Source organism: Squalius cephalus (genome assembly GCF_949319135.1).
Source record: "Squalius cephalus genome assembly, chromosome: 23".
NCBI lineage: Eukaryota > Metazoa > Chordata > Actinopteri > Cypriniformes > Leuciscidae > Squalius > Squalius cephalus.
The window spans coordinates 21,358,007-21,374,866 of record NC_137144.1 but is presented as its reverse complement, the minus strand read 5'-3'; the positions used below and the strand labels follow the sequence as shown (position 1 = coordinate 21,374,866).

Sequence of the window (16,860 nt, the reverse complement as noted above, 5' to 3'; positions counted from 1 at the left end):
ACAGAGGCTATTATAAATTGTTTCTATGGCACATTGTGTTTCTTTGTACGCAAGTAATGTTGTCAAATTACTTGTTTGCATTATTTAGGCATAATTTTATTTATTTGTAAGGCAATTGATTTCTTTTTTTTAATCTTTTTCTTTTTTTGATGATAAAGAAAGTTAGCCATAGGAGAATAAAACAAATTTTAGACAGTCAGACAGACAGATAAACAGATAGTTAGACATAGATAGACAGATTGAACATAATTAGAAGCCATGCACTCAAAGATTTGTTTAAGGAGTTTCTACAAGTTCAGAACTTCTGTGGACACAAATCTTTCTCCCAGTGCACATCTGAGGTGCACTATGAGAAAGAAAAGGGAAAACAGATGAACTCCAGAAACTTTGTAATGGTTTTAGAGTCAATGGGACAGATATCTAAAGGACAAAAGCAAAGCGAGCTTCATTTCAATGGATATTTAAACGATGCGGCTTACTAGAGGAAACAAAATTCAGCAAAAGTCCAGCAAAAAATTTCAGCCACAGCGTGAAGATCGCTAATCTCTCTAAACAGACGTCCCTAGGAGAACTCATTTCCACTCTATAACCAAACACCCATATGACTTAGGAACTTCCGCTCTTCTCCGACTTTTGTAGTGCCAGGAGGGGTAGTTTGAGAGCACCTGGGCCCACCGGGCTCCTCCTTTGTAGAGGAACAGCACAAAGAAACAGCTGAAGGAGTCTGAGCTTGTCACCAGAATTAACCGTCTACAGAAGGGAGGAGCACAAAGGAGGCTAGAGGTTTACGAACACGTGAAGAGTCCTGGAAAGTGGGTAAAAGAGCTTCAAATGAAAGGCTGCTCAGCTCATTCACTATATCTGTTTTCTTCCTCTGTCCTCAATCTCCTTTTACCTACCTGATCTGTCTGATTACGATCAAAACCGGTCGCTCACTTCCTCCAACCCATATCAGCAAGAGACCATACAGTAAAGCCAAGAGACTGTGTAAAGGAAAACATGCAAGTATGCAAACACGCAAAGCGTTTAAAAAAACCAAAAACAAGGTGAACTCTGTGACACCTTCTTATGATCCTAATAAAATAATTCACACTTAAAGACATGTTTGAATTCTCAAAATGCATTTTTACATTACATAAAAATAACAATAAAACACAAAAGTCCTGCAAAGTCACATAAGAGGATAAAAACAGGGACTAGATGCTACATTTCCTTCATTTTCCCCCCATAAATCATTTTATTCATATGCAAACTTGTTTAATTAGCTTAAGGGGTGATTGGCATTGGCAGTAGGAGCTTAACAACTGCATCAAAAGTTTTGTGGTTATTGTTATGCTAAAATTTAACGAGGCCTTTTGTTGTTCACGCATGTTAAATTAGCAAGACATGCAACAGATTTTCCTCAATCGCTTTTATCTTAGAATACACAAAAAAAGAAATCACATACTGGGTTACTACTACTTATTAAATCTGAATTAATACTACTAGAAAAAAACTACAGAGATGATGAGGCTCTGACATTTGCAGTGATGCTTGCTGGCAGACATTACCAAACCTTGCATAGTGGCATGTCAACAAATGAACCACTTGCTATTGACGTGACTTGAGTAAATCAGGTTTTCCTCCAAAAATTTAAGAACACCGAGCCCACACTCTAAAAGAACAAATAACATGACGGTCTGTTCTCATTGTTGCAATATAATAGCTTGTAATAATGCAACAACAGCTGCATACAATACAAACAAAGTAGCCTGCAATAATTTAGGTACATTTCAGCCAAGAAGAAGGAGGTTTTGTTCCCTCACTCTTGAAAATTAAAGATTCTGCAATGGTACTTTGTTCAAATTCTTGATATTACAAGCTTTTATTATAATCTTGGTTTATGGGTTCTTTAAAGGGATAGGCTAGCTCACACAAAAGATTCTGTCATCATTTACTCACCCTCATGTTGTTACAAACCTGTATGAGTTTCTTTCTTCTGTTGAACACTAAAGAAGATGTTTAAAAAAAAATTGGTAACCAGACAATTGGCGGCACCCATTGACTTCCATAGTATTTTTGTCCTACTATGGAAGTCAATGGGTGCCGTCAACTGTTTGGTTACCAACATCTTCTTTGGTGTTCAACAGAAGAAAGAAACTCATACAGGTTTGTAACAACATGAGGGTGAGTAAGTGATGACAAATTTTTAATTTTTGGGTGAACCATCCCTTTAAAGCACACTTATGTAAATGGTGTTCTTATAGTACAATAAAGAATTTAAGCAAATTGTTCTTTGTGGAACTTAAAGGTTTTCCAATAGAATCAGGTTGTAAAACCTTTTTAGATATGTATCTTTACCTTTTTATAGGATTGGAATGGACTGGATTCATGTTGTTTTGACAACTTGGTCACACTGTATTATAACTTTTAATAAAAAGTCTTTTGTAAACCCTTTTGCTCAAATGTTAATGTACATTCAAATCTGAATATATCTTACAATATATAAATCAAAGCATTTCTAACTATTCCAATGTATATTAACTGATCATCTTAAGCATTAAGCAATTAAGTTTGTTGGAATGGTTTAGTAGACTAGTCTAATATAAAAGGACTATGTGAAGTGGCTGGTAAATGTTAAGAAAGTTTGAATACAATATAAATAGACGAGTTGTTGCATTGCGTATAATGACTCAATGAAACTGAATTAAAATATTCACACGGTTCTGCTTGCTTCCCCCAGAAATAAAACCAAACCAGAGTTCAATCTCTCGCTCTTGCTAGGAGTGAATATAAACATACCAGCAAACCAATAATGAGTACATGGTGCTAAAACTATAAATATTTAAGCACAGGCCTGTTTGAACGCCCATTTCTCACCAGCAACTTTAACAGCAAAGTTTCCAGCAATGCTGCTCAATAACATATGAAACTATCTGATATTAATCATATGTGCCCAGGTTTTTTTTAAAATAGACTTTTAATTAATAGTTTTTGTTCCAGTAGCCTAAATAGGGAGTTGACATGTAGCCTATATTCAAAAAGGAAGCTGACATTCAAAAATGTGATATACATCACCAAAAACTATTTTGCTTATTCTTTTATACTGTAAAAAAGTTGCTGCCTTAAAGATTTAAGTACAATCAACTTGAATTTTAAGTGATTTCAACTTAAATTACATTAAACTGACATTTAAAAAAAAGAAGTTGATTCTTGCATAACTTCAACTAAAAAGTTGAAAACTGTTTAACTTATTTTGATGAGTTAAAGCAATGTAAAAACATATGTTTGCATACCTTATTGATCATATCATTTTGTACAGTGCATAATTACTATTCATGTAGCTTAAGATATTGAAAGACTAGGCTACTTCTAAAAATTGATTTATTACCCTGCAGGTCCATTTTAAACGAACTAGTTAAGTTAAAAAAATAATAATAATAGAAATGGAGACTATATAGTTACAGACAGACATAATATATAAGTTCAACTAAAAAATGTATGGACACACCAACTAGGCTACCCATTTAGACGTACCCTAACTACTTTCAAACGAATTGCCTGCTATGTAATATTAATTAAGGTTATGAATTTAGTAAAAATGTGTTAGAAAACAAATCTGGCTCTTTATATTGGAGGTATCTGGTCTTGCTGAGAGTCTCTTTTTTCCTCTTGAACTTCAGCAGTGTTTCCGTTGAAACAGTAACGTTAGTTTATCCGCTAAATGGCCAATAATAGTATTCAGATGAAGGTCAGGTAAAACAACAGGCTTTTAAAAAGTTTTAAAAGCCCATTTAATAACTTTACAACGTTTTCTCGCAGTTTGACATCCGACACCACCGAGGCCTCCATAACACACAACCAGAGCAGTTTACTCGTCCTGGGAGCTAAAAAAACTCCGATCAAACATGTCAAATACTTACAGCAGTCATCACAAAATGCTGATTTTAGTTTATAAGCTTCAACTCAACTTCCAGAAGTGCACATCTGGGTTAACAGACCCGCCGCAGACTATAGTTTAGACCAAATCAGCTCAACTTTACGCAGACTTAACGTTAACTCACTAAAGTTACTTCTCAAACTATTGTTGCACTACTACATTTCTTCTGTAAAATACACGCTCGTGCGAAACTAAAACAAAATAGGCAAAAACCTGCACGAGACCAACCGTGCCCTAGTTTGTTTCGCGCTCGTGCGTTTTACTTTGTATCACATTGTTCTCGGTGATATAATGACTTCAACACCTCAGAGCCGTAGGGAAAAAAAACTTAACAAAAACTATTTTACTCACCACGAATCACCGTCAGACTACAACAAAGCAGCAGTTCCAGCAATAAAATCTCCATCGCAAGCTCTCCGGGCTTTAATTCCATAATCCCAGCTCCATTTCTTCGAGGTATTTGTGTTAGGAGAAAGTTTGTAGTCCGTAGGTCGATGAGTCGGACTTTTTTTCGCCCGAGCGACTCTTCTAGCGATAGTAGAGGAGGCACGAGGAGGGAATGACTGACAGCGGAAACTGATCGACGTCATCAAGTGGGATTGTGCTGCGCTGTGGCGCGTTCGCCTCGCCAGAATAGTAGAACCGAGGACACACACTCTGAACTGTTGGTAATTTAGAAAAACGTAAAATACTACAGTAAAATAGATGAATGTATAGTCATCCGTTTGGAAACATTACTTTTTTTAATGTTTTTGAAAGCAGTCTCTTATGCTCACTTAGGCTGCATTTATTTGATCAAAAATATAGAAAAATATTATATTATATTATAATATTGTGAAATATTATTACAATTTAAAATAATGTTTTTCTAATTTTATATAGCCTACTTTAAAATTTAATTTATTTCTGTGATGCATAGCTGAATTGGACTCATTCCTCCAGGTTTCAGTGTCACATGATCCTTCAGAAATCATATGCTGATTTATTATCAATGTTGAAAACAGATGTGCTGCTTAATTTTTTTTTTTTTTTGGAACCTATGATACTTTTTTTTTAGGATTCATTGATAAATAAAAAGTTAAAAAGAACTGCATTTATCCAAAATAGAAATATTTTTTAACAATATAAGTTGTTTTCTAGCACTTTTTTATCAATTTAACACATCCTTTCTGAATAAAAGTATAAAAGTAAAAAAATACTGACCCCAAACTTTTGAACATTAGTGTATATTGTTACAAAAGGTTTCTATTTTAAATAAACGCTGCTCTTTTTTAACTTTTTATTAATCAAAAATCCTGAAAAAACTATCACAGGTTATAAAAAAATAAGCAGCACAACTGTTTCCAACACTGATAATAAATTAGCATATTAGTATGATTTCTGAAGGACCATGCACTGAAGATGGAGTAATGGCTGATGAAAATGAATCTTTGCAGAAATAAATTATATTTTAAAGTAGCCTATTAAAATAGAATACCATTATTTTAAATTGTAATAATATTTCACAATATAACAGTTTTTTTCTGTATTTTTGATTAAATAAATGCAGGCTTGATGAGCATAAAGAGACTTAAAAACAGTAATGGCTCCAAACCGGTACTGTATATTAGAGTAAAATATTATGCTTTTTTATTATATTTTATTTTGATTTAAAAAGCAGTTTCTTATTTTGTCCATTGGAGATTTTTATGTTGCATTCGTTTTTTTAGGTAATGTTTACTGTTTTATCATGATGTCGTGTGTTACCATGATGGTGTTTTATGTTTGTGTGTGTGTATCACAATTATCTTTCGTTATGTTATCATGTGGGTGTCCAAATAAGTTATCAGTACAAACAGTAACAAACAGATTTTAATCACTCAAATAGGCTGGTACATTAACATTATGATTTATTGACATATATACAGTTACAAAATATAGTCAACAAACATCAACACTGTAAAATAATAATCTAAACGTCTGTTTTTTTTTAGGTTTGTCTAAACAGAAATAGACTTTTAGAAATGAATCCAGAATCTTTAATGTAAAATGAACAGAACAGAAGAATTATAAAACTCAATTCTGATTTATTCAAAATATTGTAAAGTCTTGAAGAATGCACGCTGACTTTAAATCAGTGCATTTAACTTTTTATTAGTTATATTTAATAGTAAAGACGTACAATGACTAATTGTGATGTTTTAAATCATAGGACTATCTATATCTATATCTATATATATATACACACACACTATAGCCAGGGCTGTCAACAGGGAAGGACAATGGGATCTCTTGTTCTGGGCCCTGATGAAGGGGGCCCACTATAGGTCCACTATGGTATAGCCTACACATCAAGCCTTGGGGCAAAGTCAGGGACATGACATGACTAATTTAAAAGTTTCATTTCTGTTTTTATGATGGGGTTTTTTTTTAAAAAAGGGGGAAATATTTCAATTTTGTGTCATTTCAGTGGAAGGGAAATGATGTAGACCTTCCATTGCATACCCTGATCTCATGCGGCTTCTGGTATTTCAGGGGATTTTTAGTAGAAGGAACATCAATGTTTGATGCAGAATTATAAAAATCTTTTAAGGAAATAAAAAGAGAACCAAATGAGTCCATATCCCGTATGGCTCTTCTGGGAAATTAGCAATTGACTCATTTTAGTCTCTTTTTATTTCCCTGAATGATTTTTATTATTCTGTATAGAAGTATCTAGAACATATTTGAGTTCTCTGACTGCAGATTTTGAAAAATGTGACCCTGGACCACAAAACCAGTCACACAGGTCAATTTTTTAAATTGAGATTATACATCATCTGAAAGCTGAATAAATAAGCTTTCCATTGATGTATGGTTTGTAAGTATATGAAAATATTTTATATTTATATTCGAAACATTGAGAAAATCGCCTTTAAAGTTGTCCATTTATGTTCGCAATTGTGCATTCACTCATAAGAATAAATGTTTTATATATTTACGGTAGGAAATTTACAAAATATCTTCATGGAACATGATCTTTACTTAATATCCTAATGATTTTTGGCATAAAAGAAAAATCGATAATTTTGACCCATACAATGTATTGTTGGCATTGCCACAAATTTACCCGAGCGACTTGTGACTGGTTTTGTGATCACGGGTCATATGAGTTCTGAAACATTAGGAGACAAATGTGAGATTAGTGTCTTCTGGAGTCGTTTTCTCTGGAGAACAATCTGAGAAACAAATGAGATGTTAAAGAGATCTCATTTTGCTTTCCTACAGGGAGAGATGGACGTTTTCAAATGCATAAAACATGCTTTGCAAGTGAGTGACACATCAATTCTTCTCTGTACTTTAGAAAACAGCAGCTTAAACATGCCAAGCTTGGCACAGCCTTCTCCTTTTAGATGCTAGCCTGTTATGTTTCTTTATGCTCATATGAAAGCTCATTTTATAAAAGGGTAAAATACAATGATGCAAATTTATTTCGGCCTCTTTCATGAGTCCTGAGGTGCTGTAAACATCAAGGATCAAACCGAACCCCTGGCAGACTGAAAGCCCTCATTGAATTGAATGGTAAAGTTCTGCAAACGACTCCAAATCCAAAGTGAAAGCATATGTGCGCGGCAGTGCGTGTGAGCGAAGCAGGCAGTAATTCCCGGGCCTAGAGAAATATGCTGTAATGAAACCTGCCTTTACAGTCACCTGTGCAATAGCTCTCGGCGTTCTCTTTGATCCGCCGAGCACTGCGCGTAAATAAAAAATCACTTTCTCCACTGCCCGTTTACTTTTGAATATTAGACTTTGCATTAATGCATCCAAGACTTAATGCAAGACATATTTCGCGCGTAACAGATGCCATCTGGAACAAGTCCTCTTAAAACAAAGGGTTTATAGAGGCATCATGTCAATGTGCTTTGCACTAACCCTGTTGCTTGCTACCTATACTTTTCACTGGAAACTCATAGTCAGGATTTCACAGTCGGCCTGAAGCCGGGCTGAAATATGTGTCTGCCACTTAGTTACACAACCATGGAAAACAGCAATATTGTGCTGAAAGTTGTAGCAAATAAACGGCTAATAGCGGAGTATCAATACCAAACCATCAAAACAAATGAGAGACCCACTGTTTTGTTTGGAGAGCGAGGTTAACATTTTTATTGGACATTCGTCAGTATTGTTTCTCTTTTGGCGTGAAGTAAAAATTTAGGATTTATAAATGCCAAAAGAAAGCGAGAGATTGGGAAATTTTGAGGCCTGAGACGATTCCTTTGAGAATTACGAAAAAATGCAGAGCTCGACAAGAAATGTGGTAATCATAGGTTGTGAAAAGATGTTTTTTTAAGGCCAGATCAGGTCAGCAACTAGTCACACAACCGCTTGGAGAAGATAACAACGGACTCCATGCTCTATCCCGTGCTTCTCTAATAAAATCCACATTTCAAGGATCTGTTGTTGTGCTTCACCCCCCAAAACAAAACCGTCCCCTGGTGAGCTTGTTGTAAAGGTGTCAGCCCACCTTCCTTTCAACTTGTTATTTTCTTCCTTGCCAATTAAACTTCCAGACCTTTAAAATTAAACAATGTGCATTGCACATATCCAAGGTGCAATTATTGGCTGACAGATGTGGCTTGTTTATGTGTGGCATCCTGTTTACTCCAAAGGCTGATTGATATAAGTAGTCTTCTACTCATAAAACACTTTGAAACCATGGGAAACTTGGGGCACACTGGCTCCAAAAGCAAGGAGACCCCTTGAACGTATGCATATTCTGCTTGGTCATGAACCAGAATGAAAACATGCTAAAATGTGTTAAAAGGATAGTCATCATTTACTCACCCTCAAGTTGTTCCAAACCTGAATGAATTTCTTTCTTCTGCTGAACCCAAAAGAAGATATTTTGAAGAATGTCAGAAACCAAACAGTTGATAGCCTACTGTAGCCTACAGTTAGTTAGTCTAAATGTTTCATTTTAGTGTGCTTTTTTATTAAGAGCCCTGTCATGTGTTAATGTGCTACTCAAATGGTGACCATTTAAATTTTGGGGGGTGAACCATCTCTTTAATATATTAAGTGCAGGGAAATACATAGAAGCTCCATGATGAAAGTCTGGTGCACAGATTTCAGCTATACATGGATCACAGATCTCACACAATAAAAAAGACAGAGTGCAAAGTAAGTTCTTTATTATACATCTTTTTTAACAGTGCAGCTATTAAGACTTACAAAATCAATTTGGCACATATCAAACTATCATACTTCATACCATCCTCTGATCCCCAACTAACACGATCATCATCTGTTCTTTGTTCCAGACACTAAATAAACAATGGCTGAGTTATTCCCTTGGCTTTACAATAATGTGCTTCTGTGCCACAATTCCTGGTTTGGCATTTATTCCTTACTCTCACATACAAAAAAAGAAAAGAAAAGAAAAGGCATTAATTCATAATTCTTTAAATGTTCCTGAACCGTTCCGACAAACATAAAAAGGCAATTATTGCAACCAACTCATCAGCTGCAGATGAAACACTGAACATGACAGATTAGACAAAACATATCCAAATATTGCACTATGAATCCCTTATAATGACATTCGTTGAACGAAGGTTGAGGGCTAAGTTAATACTAAGGCTTCAGCCCCGTGTGCCAAGAATTATGTGGAAGCTAAATCTGCATAGAAACAAAAGATATGTCATACCAACTCACTCGAGCACCAGCTAGATTCCCATAGCTAGAAGTCGTACAGGGCTTTCGAGCGTTTGAAATGCGAGCGAGTGCTACCAAGGGGCCCTCAAACCAAAGTCAATCTGCTACCAAACGGAAATACACTGAAATGTAAACCACAAAATCCCGGTCAGACCCCCGAATCGGAGTACATTCCATTGATGAGATAGTCGACCTGAGTGTAGTCCTTTCGCTTGTAGCTCTCGTACGCTTGTTTGAGAAACAGCGCCACCGTGACCACGAAAAAGAGGAGGCCAAATAGAAGAACGGCCAGCAGAGAGCTTGTGTTCAACAGGTGGCTGGTCAAAGAGTCTCCGGCCACCTCAACAATGGCTTGGTCCCTTTTGGGAATGTCCTTAGGCAGTTTGGATGTCACTACTGAGGGGCTCATTGAGGTTTTTGGCATGGTTGGCATTGGCTTCTCATCTGAGGATGTTGGAATGGGAGAAGTTTGTACTGGTTTAGAGGAAGAATTGGATGAAGTTGTTGTAGGCACTAATGGTGAGATGTTGACAGACGATTTGTTCCCTGATGGTGATGGTGAAGAAGGGTGTTTTGGAATTATGGTTTGTGCAACTGTTGTGGTGCTGGTAGTTGCTGAAGAGGGTTTAGGGCTGGTCGTGGCTGGTTTGGGAGTAGTTGTAGTGGTAGATGTCATGGCTGGTGTTGTTGGAATGGTTGCTGTTGTTGGAATGGTTGCTGTGATCGCTGATTTTGGCACTGCATCAGCTGTGGAGGATTTCTCTGTTGAATTTGTCAGCATGTTGGTAGTCGCTGTAGTTGTCAAGTTGTCTTGTAAAGTGGTCAGTTTTGTAATAGTGGAAGTCGTGGAGATGGAGACGTTAGATTCAGAGGCCGATGGTAGTGTGGTATTAGATGAACCGTCTGGAGAAGATTGGTTAGAGTTGGTGAAAGAAGACTCTTGGAGAAGCACCGATTCTCTAGACGAATTATTGTCCACATCGTCAGACTCTGCAAAAACAAAAGATTGAGTTGCTAAACGGTTGACATGGCTGATTTTCTGGAACAAGTGAGATGAGATGAAATGTGATGAGGAAATCATAAGAAAACATATCATTCTGTTGAGTTGGAGCAGTGTAGTCTGACTCACAAACAAATTACTCTTGCCATTCTTTTTAAAGACATCAAAAATATATAGTGCAACCAGTGTAGTCTGATTCATAAAACAAAATACTCAAAGAGTCATTTGTTTGTGAATTGGACAACATTGGTTGTGGTGTTTTAGATTCTTTAAAAAGAACCTGCACATAAATGATTTATTAAAAAAAAAAAAAAAATGAATAAAACTAAATCAAATGAGTTTGAGTCAATTCTGTTAATGAATCAATTAGAAAGACTAACAATTTACTGTTTTGAAACAGTGTAACGAATCATTCCAAAATAAGAGGTAAAGTTACTGAAGAAAAATCAAATACTTACAAAAGATGAAAGCACAAATATATCAAATACAAATGCAGAAAAAACAAAGTAAAGGTATTAGCATTTGTGGTCACACCTGTCTCCGCTAACAGCTCGCTGATATTCGTGACATTTCCACAAGAAGAGTTCTGGGTATTATTTGGGCAGCTGATCAGAAAACACAGAGATTGTTTTGCAATAAAAATAGGCCTCGAACAAGATTCACCTTCAGGACCTGAAAAATGAAGAACAAACAAATCAACAAGACTTCCCTCTTCAAAGAAGCTGTTGCTTCAAATAAAGCTTGTTTGCAGTCAATTTCGATTGACTTCAAAACCATGTAAGATTGCTGAATTGTTACTGCTGAGTAAATGAATCAGTGTCACAGCAAAAAAATTCTGAATTGAATGATGTTCTAAAAAAACAAACAAAACACCAGTGCAGTCAAATTCACAAACAATTGATGTAACAAAATCTGAACTAATTATCCAAAAGACTAACGAGTTACCAGTTTGAATATCAGTCTGAATCCTTCCAAAATGACAGGTAAAGTTGCTGAATGAAATGTATCATATGCACAAGAGATAAAAAACTGGAACGTACAGTACATTACACCAATATGGACCTTCCCAGAATAGCATCATCAACATTTCCAATATGATCAAATAGAAAAAAAAAAATGGACACTTTGCGCTACCAATCATTAAGAGGACAAATAACCTAAACTAAGTTTCTAAAGGCTGTTTTTAGAGTGTCAAGGCCAAATATATTTTACAGCCTGCTCTAAAATGACCAGTGCAATCTGTGACTCATTAACCTCAGTTGTTTTCATTGGGACAGAGACATTCCCTGAATGCTCATTACTGGATGTCAAACTGCATATCCTGAGCTCTGCAGTCTTCGGGAACGAGCAAAGTCTGGGAAGAAAAACAGGCCTTGCCGCACCTCTCTTTGATCACCTCCCAGCAGCCATGTGTGTGTTAGGTACTGCACACCTCAACCTCCACATCCGTCTCCACTCGTTCCCTTATTCCCACTTCCCCTGATTACTTAACCAGGTGGCTGCAGCACGGCAGGACCAACGGGGCTGGAAAGAATTTGCTTGCACTGGCACTGCAGAATGCTCCAAAAATGCTCCCCGTTTCCCTTCTCAGACACTCATCCAGCATTTAAAGCTCCAGGTGAATCAATAGTCAACCTCGGTGAGGTGAAAAATGCCAGTTGAATCATCTCTTGGTCAGCGTTGACGCACTAAATTGATAGGCCAGCTGCATCGTGTGCATTTTTTCCCCTTTTAAACACTTCTCCAGCTGTTTAAAGCAGAAAACGCACGAAAGCAAAGGCGAATGGAGTCCGGTGTGAAATCGTAGAGGACCTGTCAAGACTCCAGCAGTCGCCACCGGTCGTTACATAGTACGTTTGGTCTTTGACGTGTCGAAAAAACACACCGTTCCCTGAGCTGGAATGTGGAATGCTTATGTATTTATAGCTCCCCATCATTCCAAACATTTCAGACTTCCAGATGGCGGTGGTGATTCTGACCTTGCTTTCAATCTCCATACGGTTAACGTGACGGAAACTCAATACCGACTGTGTACGTGCGTGGTGTCGGGCGGGGCAGGGCCAGCCGCTCTACCCACAAACAAAGCCAGCGTGCCCCGGGGTCATTTTGGCTGTCTGCGTGTTTACAGAGGTGGCGGGATAGTCAAGTTCAACGTGTGTGGCCAAAGCAAGAGGAAAGGAAAAGTGATTTAAAAAAAAAAAAAAAAAAACAAAAAAAAAAACACACGTAGAAGGGTACGGCCCGCTGAAGCAGCGCCTGGCGCATAAGCAGAACAGCCAGCCCAGGCCTCTCTTTCATCTTAAATGCGAAACATATGGCCCTCTTTGAAAGTGCACGTTCTTCAAGGGAAAGACGTGATGTATAAAAAGACAAAACAAAACATATGGCTTTACTTTGAGAAAAATATGATATTCTGCAGGTACCCTGTTTTATCTCTGAAGGTAGCACAGAGACTGCATTTTATTCTCAAGCCCTTAAAGAAACAAAGAAAAAGAAAAACGGCTGATTTAACTCTTGGAAATAGTGGAAAAGAATCAAACAAATCTGTCATTTACATTTACCGCCTGTCTTATATATTTGCAGGGGTCAACAATAAGGATGGCCACAGGAATGTCACTTGCCTTATCAAGACAGAACTTAGCTGATCATGCACACGCATCATGTTGCAAACATGAAATTTTAAAAATGTTAATTCTGTCAGCTTACTCACTCACATGTTGTTCCAAAACATGCATGACTGACTGACTTCTGCAGAACACAAAATATGATATTTTAAAAGTGATCCATACAATGAAAGTCAATGAGGTCCAATGTTGTTTGGTTCCCAGGGTTCTTTAAAATATTTTCTTTTGCGTTCCACAGAAGAAAGCCATACAGGTTTGGTGACTGAATGTTTATTTTTGGGTGAAAATTGTTTTCTCTGACATTAAAATTCTAGCTGACACTGTTCTAGCAGATTCTGCTGATGTAGATATGACACCATGGTAAAGTTCTCAAAATGGCTTGCATCATTGAGATTTTGTGTGAAAAACTGTATCCATGTAATGTTATGTATTTTAGGTTATATAAATGGGTCATTGACATTTAAAAAAAAAAAAACTGATGTAATGCATCTTTTTGAGTCATGAACAATGTGTTTAAACAAGTTTCAGTTGTTAAAGAAGATTTAAAGGTGTTTAAATTTTTTTTTTTTGATTGTTTCTATGTCAGATAGTACAACCAAATAGTTATATATATATATATATATATATATATATATATATATATATATATATATATATATATATATATATATATATATATATATATATATATATATATATATATATATATATGTAGTTGTACCACCTGACATGGAAAGTGTAACAACCTACCCGTGTTTGTAGAGATCTACAAACCTTTTCACTCTGGCACAATGATCAGTTGGGGGTCCACTGGATGATGCATTATGTTTACTGATTATTATCTTGTCATAACAGGTAAGAACCATGTTTGCAGTTGTGCCACCCTGACATTTGAGAATATACAAATTGCTGGACAAAAGTTTTTCAATTCTCAACTTTTTTTAGACACCATTTTAAATAGTTTTCTTAGTCTGTTCATTTGTTCAGACAGTTGCATCACCTGACATTTTTTTTTGGGGGGGGGGGGGGGGGGGGGTTAAGAAAAAAAGATACATACATGTATTATTCAAATGTACTAAAAATTAATTCAAACTAAAAAGGCGTTATAAAATAAAGTGAAATGTCAAGAATTTATTATTTTATATTTAAATATTAAAAATAATTTAAATATTAATTATTTTTTAAAGGAAATAAAGCACTTGGACACAGAAATATGCACGTCATGTCACTGACCCAAATATATATTTTGAAATGGTTTCTTTTTGTTAATAAAGCTTGAAATTAATTAAAATATCTCAGTATAAAACACAAATATAATAATAAAATATAAATAGTAAAAATAAGCCCTGATGTGTCATGTATTTCTGGCAAATGCTACATTAAATAAATGGAAAAAAATTAATAATAATGGTGGTTTCTAAAGTTGTAATTATTGTTATCCCAACATGCTATCAAGTTAATACTTTAATGAAAACAGAAGAATATCTATTCAGAAATAATTAATGTATAAAAATCAAAAGGATATCTCAGATGCCCTAGAAATAGACTTACAAGGTTTCAAGTCACAATCCTTTTGTCCTTTCACAGTCTCATTAACCACTATCTTGAAGCCGTTCTTCAAATGCATGGGCGCACATGGAAGCACAAAGAGCCCAAGGATGGGCAGCAGGACCAGGATGGGGTGGACAGTCATGATCATAATGAGAGGGAAGGTCACATCCCCAACATCTGTGGGATATACAAAAGCAAGGACTTATAAAACTGTACCTCAACCCTATTTTTCTTAAATACATTAGATAGATAGATAGATAGATAGATAGATAGATAGATAGATAGATAGATTATCAATTGTATCAAAGTGAGTGAGAATAAACATAAATGTGATCCAATTGCGCCATCTAGTACACATTCCAAAACACTACTAGAACAAATTTAGAAATTTCTTCAGGTCTCTGCAAAACTCTGTTTCACAATCCTATTCAACTAAGACTAGACCATAAGTACAATGAAAACACATAAGCATAATATACAGTTACCTTTTCATATTAATTTTCAGATTATAAGATCCAATTTTAAAGTAGCGTAAGGTCTAATCCAGGGTTCACCAATCTCGGTCCTGGAGGGCCACTGTCCTGCAGAGTTTAGCTCCAACCCCAATTAAACACACCTGAACCAGCTAATCAAGGTCTCATTAGGCATAATAGAAACTTTCAAACAGGTGTGTTGGAGCTAAACTTTGCAGGACAGCGGCCCTCCAGGACCGAGATTGGTGAACCCTGGTCTAATCTCTTGTCTGTGCTAGAAAATGTGATTTGCTGCACACTGATACAGGTTGTTTTGGGTATAAGGAAGTTTCAGAAGTGAATAAATAGGTCTCGGGCGCAGCACATAAATCTCTGCCACACCCCTCAGAACGCCTGGTTACTGCCACCACTGCAAACAGCACTGAAGGGCTCACTAAACCCGTTCCAGGATGTGCAGATCATATGACTTCCATCCAGGCTTGAACAAAGGAATGAAACTCACTCAGAGATGAAGTAGATTATTCACGGATGGTCCGTCCTGAGCTGCAATAAAACACAGAAAAGAAATAAAGCAGTCTGCAGCTATTGAAAAAAGAGAAGGGTTAAATCACTCCCAAAGAACTATCAGCAAAGAATCCTCAAACTTTATTGCATCCATTTTTCTTAAACTATAAAGGGTTAAGACACACATTTCTAGAGGGTTTATAATTTAAAAATACACCGTAATGGAGGATAACATACAATTGCATGCTGGTACAAATCACAAATTCTTATCTGTGTGTGTATTATTATGGTAAGAGTCAGTACTAGGGCAATGTAGGTCAGTTAAGAAGAGAGACCAGACACAAACAACACCATTGTTTGTTGTTTACAATGGAACATGTGTTTTCTAACTCTTTACATGTAGATATATTTTTCTTAAAAGACACACCCACCTTACTACAATATATAAATATTAATTACACTAATGACAAAATGGCTTAATTGCACATGCACTTGAATGACCACAAGAAAATTAGAATACAAAATATACAAATATAAAGAAAGCTCACGAGGATGCACTTACCAAACACATACAAAGCTTCTTCTCACAGTAAAAATATCTGTTTGTATAGATGTAAACAGCAGCGTTACCAAAACACTCTTTTTACCGTAGTAAACAAGCAAATGAATACCGTCTCATTCCACATGCAGTGTGTTTAATGTCACTCTCCAGTCAAATGCTTCATATTTTAATTCGGGCTGTTTATGTAAGTAGCAGATAGCTGACAGACACGACACACGGCTGATGCGACAAGAGGAAATGCAGGACTTCCGGGTCACGTTGCGGTCCGTGAGCGTGTCAAAATAAAGGTACTCGGCTCATAATTAAATTTGAGTTTATTGTACGTAGGTGGACATTGATTAACGGAAGATTAAATTACATAAAATCGTTTTAAATTACCATGATAGTCATAGTTTTTAAAGTATAATGGGATCATATGTACGATTGGTTTTGATATGAATATTAGCAAATAACGCTTACTAAATTTAAGTATTATAATATCCAATTAACAAAGTAAAGATGAAAGAAAGCCACTTAGCTCATCTACCAATGTCTCGTATAATAATATTGGTATT

At 36.1% G+C, this 16,860-nt stretch overlaps 2 protein-coding genes across 3 annotated transcripts in view; both read right to left on the bottom strand.

Annotated features, from left to right (window-relative positions):
- Positions 1–4,470, bottom strand: part of lrp5 (low density lipoprotein receptor-related protein 5) — a 58,842-nt gene extending 54,372 nt beyond the window's left edge. The window contains exon 1 of the mRNA XM_079859194.1: positions 4,271–4,470. Coding sequence (XP_079715320.1) covers positions 4,271–4,352 — 82 coding nt within the window. The 5' untranslated portion in view covers positions 4,353–4,470. The remainder of the gene's footprint in view (positions 1–4,270) is intronic.
- Positions 4,471–9,389: 4,919 nt separating this feature from the next.
- Positions 9,390–16,552, bottom strand: cUnh11orf24 (chromosome Un C11orf24 homolog). Of its 2 annotated transcripts, none has more exons than XM_079859192.1 (5): positions 16,307–16,552; positions 15,743–15,783; positions 14,768–14,944; positions 11,127–11,264; positions 9,390–10,582 (listed from the first exon to the last, which is right to left on the bottom strand). In XM_079859192.1, exons 3-5 carry the CDS (start codon positions 14,913–14,915, stop codon positions 9,741–9,743), a joined length of 1,128 nt encoding a protein of 375 aa, XP_079715318.1. In that variant the 5' UTR covers positions 14,916–14,944; positions 15,743–15,783; positions 16,307–16,552; the 3' UTR covers positions 9,390–9,740. The 2 variants fall into 2 exon arrangements, with proteins under 2 accessions (XP_079715318.1, XP_079715319.1); XM_079859193.1 differs by having other exon boundaries at positions 16,416–16,552.
- Positions 16,553–16,860: the final 308 nt, after the last annotated feature.